At 36.9% G+C, this 13,063-nt stretch overlaps 1 protein-coding gene across 1 annotated transcript; it reads right to left on the bottom strand.

The window, feature by feature from the left end:
* Nucleotides 1-1,080: 1,080 nt before the first annotated feature.
* On the bottom strand, nt 1,081-10,630 carry LOC100541852 (alkylated DNA repair protein alkB homolog 8-like). Its single transcript, XM_031552164.1, has 6 exons — nt 10,362-10,630; nt 9,240-9,386; nt 8,352-8,447; nt 7,077-7,181; nt 4,547-4,659; nt 1,081-1,233 (listed from the first exon to the last, which is right to left on the bottom strand). The coding sequence occupies exons 1-6, from the start codon at nt 10,564-10,566 to the stop codon at nt 1,081-1,083; spliced, it is 819 nt and encodes a 272-aa protein (XP_031408024.1). The 5' UTR covers nt 10,567-10,630.
* Between the last annotated feature and the right edge of the window lie 2,433 nt (nt 10,631-13,063).

Genomic DNA, 13,063 nt, shown 5'->3' with positions numbered 1-13,063 from the left:
AAAATCTAATGAATCAATGCTTACATGACAGTACGTTAAATGGCAAATTCGGAAAAGTGGAAAAAAAAAATACTCAATGTTGATCAAACACTTTCTTCAAGTGTGCTAAAGGAAATTTGACACAGGCTTTCACTAGGATTTTTCCAGCTGCAAAATTGGCCAGGCTCCTAAGATGAAATATTGTAAAATTATGTACCTTCAGAGACACCAAATGGAGACACTGAAAACAACACCTACCTCAAATCAACTCAGAAAATTTTTAACAGAAAGAACTATCTGTCCAAATTCCTGGACCAAAGGACACATGCTTTACTGTTAAAACTTAATAAAATCACTCTGAACTGATTTTACACCATTACCTTTCTTTTCTACTATGGCAATGTCTGAATTCAAGAAAACTGTATTCAGTTCCATAACATAAAAACTGGTATCATTAGAACTTTTAATGTATCTGCTCATATAAAGAAAGGGTGAATGTGATGGTGTAGGAAATGTAATTAGAAGCCCACAGGACCTTCTGCAGTTTCCCATGAACGTCAAAGAAATAGGTTAAAAAAAAATGAGAAGTGATTAGCCTGTCCTGACATTGTCACCTTTCCTGGAATACTAGAGGACAAGATGCATCACATCTCACTGCTTTGTCTTCAGACTGCTTAGTAGTTTTTTGTAAGTTAGAAAGAATTCCAAAGTGAGACTTTTTCCTTCAAATCAAGTTTAATCCATCTTATGTACTCCTTAGAACAACATATTGCACCAACTAGAATAAAATTGAGCCACTTGATAGAGAAAGTTGTTACAAATAAAGGAGATGGTAAACAATCTCACACCTACATTTCTGCCTCCTTTCACATAAGAACTTTGCTGTAGGTTATCTGATGCAAAAAAAAAAAAAAAAGACAGAGCTGAGAACAATTGTGCCTTATTCAAGATTATTCATATTTTAGGAAGTATATATTTACACGGGAATAACTACTCCTTCAACGCAAATTAATTTTGCAGAAACAAATTATGCTCTAACAGAACAGTATTAAGTGCTTTCTTACCAGAGAAAGCCATACTCCACAGGAAAAGACTGAATTTCTACAGTGTTTTATACAAGAAGGTATCGTTGACGATGGCAGCAACAGAGAGGGTAGTAGGAGACATCACTAGTGGTGTAACCCAGGTGTGATACTGTGCCTGGTGTTTAATGCCTCCATTAATTATCTGGACAATGGGAAAAAAGTTATCCCCCTGCAAGTTTAAGGATAATACAAAACTGACCAATATATCAAGGCTGCTATTGAGAAGGACCTGGATAGGCTGGAGAACTGGGTAGACAGGAACCCCAAAGTTCAATAAATGTCCTGCACGTGGTTAGAAATAACCCCAGACATTGTTACATGCTGGAGGCTGATCAGCTAGAAAGCAACTTTGCTAAAAAGGACACTATGGTCTTGGAGGACAACAACTTGACTGTGAATCAGCAATGCACTCTTGTGGCAGAAAAGGCCAACATCCTCCTGGGCTGCATAACTACCAGCAGCTCATGAGAAGTGAACCTTTAACTAAACACTGGTGAAGATGCATCTGGAGTACTGTGGAGTACTAGGAATGGATTAGGCTCCCCTCTACAGGACAGATAAGAGCTAGTGCAGTGCAGGGCTATGAAGATGATTGAGAAGTATCTTTCATACGAGGAAAAGCTGAAAGAACTAGGATTGTTCAGCTTGGAAAAGTCTTGGGGGAACTTATCTATGCATATAAATATCTGATGGGAGGGAATGAAGAGGGCCCACTGATAGAAAATGAGAGAATGGGCACAATTTAAAACCTATGAAATTCCATCTGAGCACATGTAAGTTGTGGGATGGAGGTCAAACACTGGAACAGACTGCCCAGCAGAAGGTATGCAAAACACAATTGGACACACTCTTTGACATCTTGCTTTGCTGACCCTGTTTGAGAAAGGCTTTGGACACTCTCAAGAGGTCCTTTCCAACCTAAACAATCCTGGGATTCTGTGAAGATATCATAAGAAGTCTCTAAACCTACACTGATTGCTAAGGCACTAGACTAAGATAGTACTTGTGTTTAGTTCACTGGTCTGCCACAGACTCCTTTTTCACATGCCAAGGCATTTACTTCACATATTATGTTTAGAACCTGCCTAAGTCAGATACTGAAGGACAAGCAGACAAACAAGAAGAAAAGCTTCTTCCATAACTTCACTTAAGAATAAACCATATAAAGCTTTCTGGTTTTTTGAGTTTTTTGTTTGTTTGTTGTTTGGTTGGTGGTTGTTTTTTTTTTGGTATCACATTAGCCAACTTCAGAAATAGGTTATACAACCACTTGGACAGCAGGGTCCACTTCTTATTTAAATGTGGGCACACAGAAAACACAAGACATTAATTATTTATTATCAGAGTGTAAAAGTTTTGTCATATGCAATGGGAATAAAGGTGGGCCTAAAAATAAATTCCTAAAATAACTAAAGCATGTATTATTATTGTATCTGCTAATTACATTTTAAAAATCAGATGAAAAGTAGTTTAGTGCACAAAAATACATTAAAGAAATGGCAAATGTTATAAAAGTACCAGAAAGCAAAGGCATCAAATAACAAGGCATTTTATGTGCCACTGGTTTGCTTTATTTCACATGTGCTTTGATTGCTCGAATCTGAATAGAGCATTTATAGCCCATCAGGAAAAGGAGCTAAAACTTGGGAACTATCTAACAGACTGTGTCCAATGCCAATGTCTGAAATGTCTATAAATGGTCAAAGTCAAGCTGTTGCCCTGACTGAAATACATACATTCCTATTACTTTTATTTTTTAATAACACCATAATCCTTCGGGCAATCCTGCTCCTAGAAAAGGTTGCTTTTCTCAGGTGATTAAAATCACTGTGCTTTTGGCTACCACAAAGATGTGCTGTAATATAATCATGGTATCTCACCAATGAAGTAACAGAACATCCAAACCATTTTTTTAATTGAAATGGAAAAGGTAAGAAAGTGAGGGGCTGCAGGCTGAGTAAGAAAAGGATGAGAAATTACTGCAACATCAATGTAGTTTTAATTACAAGATCAACATAGGAACCATGCAAGGTGGGACCATCTGCTGTTGCTGCACTGCTCTGAATATTCAGTATGTATTAAAAAAAATAAACTTAGGATTGATAGAACACACAGAAGTTCAATTACAGCTTTTCCCCTAGAGAAATAGCATGAAAGGAATGAATGCTTTTGTGTGCTGCCTAGCACAAAGGTACTGACACTGTTAAAGATAAAACTGCAGTTGAACAGATCAGAAACAAGGCTAAGCACAGAGGCAGCATGGGAAAGGCATGTCTAAATTGGCAGATGCCAAAACAAAATAAGTGAAAAACTCTACTGACATTGTTTATAAAATCATCACAACTAATTCCAGATATTCCTACTCTATCTGGATTCTTTTGATGTTACTGTGGCTTAGATGAACAAATACATTAATGATATGAATGACAGGACTGGCATCACTGACATCCTCCTTTCAGTCAACCAACACAGAGGTGCCACTGCCCCACATTCCTGGGAAGGCTGTTCTTCCTTAGACTCATCCCTAGTCCCACGAGCTCTATGTCCACTAGAAAACTCATAAGAAAAGAGGAAGTCAACATCAGAGCCCAGATTAGAGACTCAGTGCTCAAAAAACAGTCAGACATGACTGTCTCTCTGCCTAAAGAGCAGGGCAAATCAAGAACAATAATCAAAGTTGTTTTTCAACATGAGAATACTGTCTGTTGCTATACAGACACAACCTTACACACAAACAAGTCTATGTCCTCTCCACACCATTGCCAGAATGAAGCAGCAGATTAGATTATCATCACACAGGGTTGGCAGCTTTCAACAAAAAAATGTAAAATGGGATGGGGACAGGTGTGGCAGATTAATTTAGAGTATAAGTAAGAACACTAAGAGAGATGATACATGGTCTGTTCTCAATCCTGTTCTTGATACATTCCATGGATTTGTGGTATTTCACTGTTCTTCCATTTCCCTTCCTACTCCTTATCTGCACTGTCTGCATATACTGAAAGCTCACAAGATCAGAGCCTACCTCTGCCTGCACTGTGACTGGCTCAGCAGGACTCAGGCTCTTAGTGGATCCTCTACAAGTAATACATCTACATTAGCTTACTGGAACTGTATGTAAAACACTGCAACCTAGAGGGAGCAGGAGATAAGAAGAAAAAAAAACAGAAGTAGAAACAAACAAAAGTTATATCCCTGTTAATTGCAGGGGACTTGGACTAGATGGCCTTCAGAGGTCCCTTCCAACTCTAAGCATCCTATGATTCTATATACTTACCAAGATTAATACAAAATGAAAGAACGTCAACAGAGAAATGGATGCTAAAATTTTAAAACAGGGTATGAGTTATTGCTGGTATGCATCGAGGTTGTTTATTTAATTAGCATATCACAGTACCTTGCATGCCTGAGATCAAACTCAGATGAGTGTGAATAGACATCATGGAAAACTAAAGTTGTATTAAAGAATAGAAAAATGATACTTCCCAATAAAACAGCGAAGTATATACAAATATTAAGTTTACCTCAGATCCTAAACTGAGAGAGATTATTTCATCTTCAAAAGCAGAATGCGTATCAATATGAGGAGGAATTCCTGCACACAAAAAAAAAATCATTATATTAACAGAAAGGTACCTGTATGGATGTCCTTACAGGACAGGATACATGGCCAAACAACAAAACTTATCATAAAGGTGGGATTTGCCTTCCAAAACAATTCAGGACAGGATCAGTCCATTTGATTTACACATCCAGATTAGACGTAAGTTAACTGAAGTCTCTCCTCTAATCAATGGAAATATCTCAAAGACAGTTCAGAGCACCCAAAGGCCTCGCTCAACCTCTAAAGACTCCTAATGTTTTCCTTGCTGCAGCAAGCACCTGAAATCATCATGTTTTCTTCTCAGCTTTAAACTAACAGTTATATTATACTGGGTGTCTTTGGGCCTCAGATCATTTAGTGTATTTATCCCACAGACTCTTCCCCTAGAAGGAATCACCCCAAATTCTCCTTGTATCATTAGATGAATGACTGTGCAAAGGTTTCAGCTTCAGAATTAGGACCTACTTCAAAAAATGGATATTATGAGAATCAAACCCTGTCCCTCTGCTTCATAGTTCCCAGGAGAAATCTACACACAATTGCTAGGGTTACCTCAATAGAGGTATTACCCAGGGATTAGTATGTATCATGCACATTTCAGAATTTACAAACAGACAGCAATCTCTTTCTTTTTCAAATAAACTGGCATTCCTTGGAGCCTGAGTCACATTTTAACACAAAAGTGCTGAAAAAATGTTGTGCAAGCCTCAACAAGATCTCACCACAAGATGGGGAACTGCAGCCAGCAGAGAATTAAAGCCTGCAGACAGCTTAGGAGAACTGCAACTGGACCTTCTTTCATCAGACAGATAACAAGTGATTCCTACTTGGTTTAAGAAAATACAGTTAGGCTCACTCATTAAAAACTCTACTGACATTCACTTTGGACACAACCAAATATCTTGATTGAAAACATTCTTTCCTAACAGAGTCAGTCGGCTTTATAAAACATCCTTCCTTATGAATATGCCACACTTTACTTTCAGATATAAGTACAGTGAATGCCATTATTCTTAGTAAAAGCAATACAAATGTTTTATGAGGCCAACTTCTACACTAATAAAAAAAAAGCATCCTTGCTTTTCAAGTCTGACCACTATCTTTTGGTGCTGGCTTGTAAATTTGCTTCAGTGTGAAGCACTGCAGCTCCGTCTTCAGATGCGCACTGACATCAGCACAATTCACTGTGCAACAGAGAACCTTGACCTCTCATTTCAGCATCACCTCAACAATTCAACAAAGACCACTCTGACCTACCTGCTGTCCACACACCACATATGCAGCACATTGCAAGACAGTCACTTAAGCATTCATAAATGGATGGTAACATAACAACAAATATAAATCTCCAACTTCAAACGCTATGAGGATCCTGAAGAAAGCAGCCTCAAAAAGGGATTCATTTAGGGTGTCTCACATGTGGCCCATCCAGCTTTTCTCAAAGTCATCAGTCACTTTTTAAAATCTCAATCTGAATGTTCAGTGACAGAACGTGGCTCATAACACAGATACTAAAGGTACCTGGCTGCACTCTATGTTCACTTGCACCCAAGCAATTTGCACTTAAGAAAGGGTATTTTCTTTTGTTTTCATTTTAAAACACTGTTTCTATTCTTGATAGAAATCAATTCACCTAATCTCAAATCCCAACCAGAAGTACACAACTGTATCAACTTAACAGATTGTCAGATACATAAACAAACGGCATCAGATTTTCAGGCCCCTGTTTGGCAGACACCAAATTAGCTGTCAGACATTGAATCTGAAAGAAAAGTTGCTGTCCCTTTTTTCTAAGGACAAATTAGATAGCCATTCTAGAAAGGAAGCTAGATAGTTAGCCTTGATGACTGACCTTGATGAAAAAGCACAGCATACAATTTATCCCCTACAGGCATGATTAGAAGCAAATGTATCTTTAGAGTGTGAAAGATTACAGAAAGAGTAATTTCTTATTTCCAAGATAAGAGAATTCTTCTTGCAGCATATTTAAGAGCCTCTATCACACATACTAACATTATATCACACATACAAACAGCAGGAGATGTTTTCTGGAGGCTGTATGCACAGCACAGGGTGCAAGGAGAGGCTCTGGAAGCAAATGAAAAACTACACCTGAGTGCAAAACCAAACACCATTATTTATTCCTGTAACCTTTTATGCTGTGTTTCCATATTATAAACTTGCACTTTGGAACACCATCAACATCTGTATCAGTCATACAAAAACTTACATTTCTAAATAGGGTTCAAAAACCAGTGTGAAGACATTAATTTTGACTAAACATATTTCTAGTCACATAGGAAATGCATTAAGCAAGTGCTTAAATACTGTCCCAACAGAAGCTATTCTCTTCTTTATTTCAGTTAAGCTAAAGAGCTCAACATTTTTTAAAAGACAAATAAATTTACCTTGTCCAGGTTCATACTGATTTACAGTCAGTTGATCAGGCTTATGTTTGATATATCCTTGCTTCAAGCATTTCTCTAAGAACGAGATACAAATTTCAGGAAGACCTGTTTACAGAAACAAAGCCTTAAGAAAAATGTAAAGCTTTTCACATTTTTATCCTTTCCATTTACAAAAGTATACTGCATTATTGCTGCCTTTAAATTACAGAATATCAAATCAAAGGCAAAATTTCCACCATCCACTATAAAAAGGAAGTTGCAAGATGAGAAGCAAAATTATTATGCAGAAAATCAGAAGATATGCAGAAAGCTCACTAAAAGATTTACCCCCCTAAAAATCTGCTAATGAATTAGATTAAATACCAACAAATAAATCTCCTCTAGTCAAGCTGGTTTTGAAAAGAGGAATGAATCTTTAGTTTACTATTTCACCCAAAGACTTCATTTATATTCTGTGGAGTAACGCCCGTAAGCATGGTAACGGCAGCCCTTCCACAAACCTATTTATCTTTATATTTGTTCCCCCCAATAAAATGTTTCCATTTATGTTCTTCTCTCCCTAGCTTTATGACCAGAAAAAGTTCAAGTATCAATGCTTTTATGACAATATATAGTTGCACTGCTAGAACCACAATGTAACCAGAATCCAGCTGCTGAAAGCTACATCTACCACAGGACCCATGCATGATCTTAAAAAGCTTCACGTTCTGTAAGAGTTTAGCCCTATATTTTACTATTTTAAAATGTAAGACCATGAGCTGACTCACTTTGTTTACACAGCTCTTAACTTCAAATAAGAATTATTCAAACTCTGTCAAAATAGCTTTCTATCCAAAGAAAATTTTGGCGTGTTTCCAGCAAGCTTCAAGCACAAGATAAATATATATTGCAATTTATAGCATAACCCCAAAGTAATATTCAATTTAAACACTAACATTTATTTTATGTTAGAAAAGTTTAAAAAAAAAAAGAAGACATTTACAATCCCAAACACCTTATTTGTTTTGACCTCAGCTAAGGACAGCAACTTCTGGCTGCAAGTGACTGGAGAACAAGCTTCCAGCACCCGCATCAATCTGGAATAAATCCCACTCAAAAGCACTGTTCAGAGTGTGCTTAAGATGCACTAATGGTTTTCCTTCTATCTAGATCTAGAGCATCTCAACTCTCTTTTAACTAGAATCTCACATCCATACCTGATTGAGACTTACGGGCTTTACATAATGGTTCAAATGTCAGTGCAAAGTAGGTATTATTTAATGGGGAAGTTCTCACCTCCAGGTAAAGGCTTGTCTTTATCAACATCATTGTTATCATAGCGAAACTCATATCCAAAATGTTTTACTCTTCTATGCTTTAAAGTCTTCTGGGCTGTGAGAAGATACAAATTCAAAGATAGATGACATAAACAGTTCAGGCAAATTGCTGTGTGCCCTTATCTCATCTGATCTCTGTTAAACATTCCTTCATTAGCAGCTAAAACAACGTATGTGACCCTTTTCTACATGGCACACACTTGTGCTTTATTACTTTCTGAAAACTCACCAGGACATTGCATTTGCTGCTGTTTAAAGTCAAACAAACTGTGCTCTTACATAGGCAAGAAGTACAAATTTACTGACCCATACCTAATGCATCTTTATTCTTGGCTTAACTTCTAGACAAGCACTTGATTGATAATCTAAGGACAGAGCAAGATCCTTTACTTTGACCAGTCACCAAGTCAACAAAGGTCAACATAACAACACCAATGGTTTCAAGAAACAAAACTTACACAGAAACCTCGAATTGGATTCCAACTCCCATTTACTAAAAGATTTTAATCCCCCAGAACTCAAATGAAAGAACAAAAGCATCCAAAAAGTGTGTTCTGCTGACTTATTTTGATTTAAAAGAAGAAATGGATTTTAAGTAGGACATAAGCTGTCTATTAAAAAAGTCTACTTGTTTCTGGATGTGGCAATCTTATTCAAATAAATAAAATCAGCACACTGATTCAAATCACTTGTCCCCACTGATTTATCACATGCAATATAAGACCCATTTCTAAAATATAAAAAAAAAATACAGGAGGTTTTCAAACAACACTTACGAATGTGCATAATTCCTGTAACCAGAAACTGCATAAAATAACAGGATAAATGTAAAGAAGGTCAGAATTACTTTGATTTTGCCCACCATTTTGAGTATTTTCATCTCCTCTCCAGTCAATGCTTTCCAGCATCTTCCTTTCTTCCTCTGGAGAAATAACATTTTCAATGACTTTGAGGTCTGGAGGCAAGCTTGTAGGAATAGAATTCTTCCAGCAAACTGCAGCGCATGAAAAAAGAGCAGATTGTCTTAATGAGGCCATATAATCCCTACATGGGAATACATTATGGCTGTAGGAACATTTGATTTAATGATAAAATGGAGCCTTCACTAGGGACTAACTTGGTGAATCCTTTCTAACACAGCAAAATATGTTGAGGCCCAAATTTTGCTTCACAGAAAACACTTTCTAAATTTTACTGTTTAAATTTCATAAGACTCCACACTACTCAAACACAAAGCCGCCTGTGATCCTCCTGTTAAAATAACTGCAAAAGATCTCCCAATCATTTCAGGACTCTAGAACTTCAGTGATTTATCCCTGCTTCCAACAACCAGAGAAAAATATTATTTCTTTTTTAAAATATGTATTTGTCATCCAGGGAAGCACTCTGTAACCAAACATGGAGGACCATAATACAATATCTAGAAGAACAGAAATGCTAGCAGTGCAGGAGCCTTCAGTTTGCTGTCCTAGTTGGTTGGGCATTTTTAAAGCTATTGATTGGATACTGCTGTATTCAGTGTACAAACCATCACAAGGAAGTCTTATGCTAAACACTACAAAACATTATAGAAAGAAGCATAGTTGTTGTCCTAGCTTAAGTTTGAGGGAAAAAAACAAGCAGAAATCTTATTTTGTTTTCCATATTGACACTGAGATCACAAGACTGTCATCAAACAAACAGCCCAATGAAGTCCAAACCAACCCAATGAATCCCAAAGTCACCTGGGTCGCAGCTTAGTTCCTCAAATCAAAGGACCTTCATGTGCAGCAATGAATGGTCTTGAAACTACTTCATGGCCACCTATCTTACCATGTAACCAAAGACAAAAGGTAATCTTCTCTGCTGAATCTTAAAGCCTAGCTTTCATTCTCTGCTTCCTTAGACTAGCGTGTATTTAGCTACATTTACAATCTAAGAAGAAAAAAAGCAAAGAGAAGTGCTATGAAAGAATTTTACTGATAAGTACCTTTTTCCACAAAATTACAATACAAAACAATTTTTTGGTCAGAGTCTTCCAGTGTTACTTCTTTTCCATTCAGGGCATCAAAGGCTTTCTTGGCTTCTTCTGTTGACTCGTATTTCACAAATGAATATGGTTTATTCGGTGGCATTAGAAGTGCTTCCACCATTCCATAGTTTTCTACTATCCTGTGCAGTTGATGTCTACTCATCCCATTACCCAGGCCTGCATTGGCAATAACTAGGCTCTAATTGAGGAGAAATAATAAATAAAAATTACTATTACTGATTATTATTGATTGATCCAAAACAATCACTACTCAGAGAGCAGTTCATATTATAATGAAAAAAAATGATTACTCATATATTCTACATCTTCATTAGCCTGATATATGAGACTAATGCAACGTCTATCCAGTACAAATTCTGGGAGAAGTGCTTGCAAGATCTGTTACAACATCACTTCAGCTTCAGACTGGCATATGCGTGAAGTGTATCATATGAAAAAAGTGACATTGGCAGACATCATTTTTGAGTTTCCTAAAATGGAATTTTCCTAGAGCCCTGCTATTGTTCAAAATCAAACACAACAATCTTCAGATACTGTGATTCTTTTTGGTTGTTAAGAAAGGCTTTCTAATCCTTGCTAAGGAGTCTTTTTGAGCATAAAGAGACAGACATTCCTTGTCATCTCACCATACAGCAGCTTCTATAAACAAAGCATTGAGTTCTCCTCCAGTGCTCTCATCTGAGAATGCACCCTCTTGTATTTATAAACAAAGGGATTTATTCCCATCCTTATTAATACAGATTACTTTGAGCACAATGACTAATTCCTTTACTCAGGGCTTTCACAGTGATTTATGTACAAAATTATCAGAGAATGCAGAAACAAAACAAAAATAGAACTTTTCAAATGACTCTTTTACAAAAAAGATCCTTTTAAAAAAACTTTGTAAGTTCTTTTAACTTCTAGGCAACCATATACTATACCTAGACATTCAATCTAGCCATGGAGGTTGAAGGAAGTGTAAGACTTCTTCTTAGGCTAAATGAAGATGCAATCTAGAAGTTTTGATAGAGCTCAGGTGACTCCAAACTACTAACAACTCACTCATATTGACTACATGTAATACATTTCTAGAAGGCTTTCAGATGATCTTTTCCTTAAATGCTATAAATGCTCTATGACTTCTGGAAGCTGGCAAAGTGTTCAAAAGTTCCAAATGTCAGTGTTTCACTTCTCTAAGAGACTGAAAATGAGGTTTAAAACTGAACAGAGGGATTATTAAAAAATATTTCAAAACAAGTGAGCATACATAACATACTGCTGTGATTGTGCCTATTGTGATGGCTCTGTTAACCCTTACTTTTAAAACTACATCATACTGTGCATACTGATCACATCTTTCAAAGGTGATCAAACATCGTTATTTTCTAGAATCTTACTAATGGGAATCACAGGTGTACAAAGGAAATGAGGAAACTGATAGCAGTGCTTTCACTGGCTGAAGGCACACTGCCTACACAGACCTTCTCTACACAACAGCAGCACTTACAGCAACCGTTCACATTCTCACGAATGAGCAATTTCAGTATAATCAAACTCTCACACAACAACTAAAAGCAATTTCTGTATTCTCAAGTTTATCACTAGTGTTATTAATTTGTTTCATATGTCTTTTATTAAAACATTCTGTCATCCATGAGGAATTTATTGAAATCAAAAACTACTCATTGGATACATTAGACAGATGATTTGGTATCTGGGGCAGTGACAAGGGGAATAAAATCCTGGATCACGTACTCATCTCCACACAAAACGAGAAGAACACAGCCCTACTCTAAAGAGCTTTCAAAATCTGCAAGATTGCTGGGTCATTTTAGGATATGCCCATATGGTGTGAAATTTGAGTGAAAACTAAGCCCAATTTTGTTACAAACGAGTAACAAAGCATAAAGAAGCATAAAGACTTCACAGATACTTATGTTTCAGAATGGGAAGAACTTAAGGGATCAAGATGAACAAAGCTACAGTAAATGATACAATATTACAATATGCTTCAAGTCAAGTTAGCAACTCCCCACAACCCACAGAGGGAAGTAAGACACTTCAATTTCTCCTCTATCTGAAAGATCTTGCCATGCACGTTTTGCTACACCAGTATTTGCTAGGTGCCTCTGATTTGCTGTAACTCTACTGAAGCAGAAAACTAACAGATCAAAAAGCTGGGCAATTTTCTGGTAGGTTAGGGAATAAAGTAACACAGTACAGTTCACTGACTGTTGTGAAAAAGCAGAACTACCCCCTCTCTCGTTCCCTTTTGTGTGAGGGAAACGAATGTTCTCCCCTTTTTAACAGCTACAAATCAGTCAATCAGTTCAACTCCTACATAACCAGAGCCTAAAACAAGAAAGGTGAAGAAAATGAGGAAAAAATTTCTAAGGTATACATGCTTCTTAACAGGGAGTTAACAGATGAGACAAATTATACTTCATAAAGAAGTGTATCAGGAAGAAAGATACAAAAGCTAAGGGCCAAAGAGAAAGGGAAAAAAAAATATATCACACAGGCCTTTCTCCTGTTTCTCTATCTCCTTCAAAAGGTAACATTTTTCATGCTCAGCTGCTCTCCCCAGCTCAGGGAACTACTGTTTAAGATTTAAAATATATATATACACATACATACACACACACACACACGTATGT

This window comes from Meleagris gallopavo, chromosome 1, assembly GCF_000146605.3.
Source record: "Meleagris gallopavo isolate NT-WF06-2002-E0010 breed Aviagen turkey brand Nicholas breeding stock chromosome 1, Turkey_5.1, whole genome shotgun sequence".
Classification (NCBI taxonomy): domain Eukaryota; kingdom Metazoa; phylum Chordata; class Aves; order Galliformes; family Phasianidae; genus Meleagris; species Meleagris gallopavo.
The sequence above is the reverse complement of the archived record's forward strand: the minus strand, read 5'-3'. Positions and strand labels throughout refer to the sequence as shown.

Bases quoted from the DNA above. Each gene is read 5' to 3' on its own strand.
- LOC100541852 (XM_031552164.1), bottom strand. From the start codon at position 10,566: ATGAGTAGACATCAACTGCACAGGATAGTAGAAAACTATGGAATGGTG. The intron at 9,387-10,361 runs GTACTTATCAGT...CATGCGCTGCAG, and splicing joins TTGTAATTTTGTGGAAAAAG to TTTGCTGGAAGAATTCTATT. The intron at 4,660-7,076 runs GTAAATTTATTT...TTTTGTGTGCAG, and splicing joins TCAGTATGAACCTGGACAAG to GAATTCCTCCTCATATTGAT.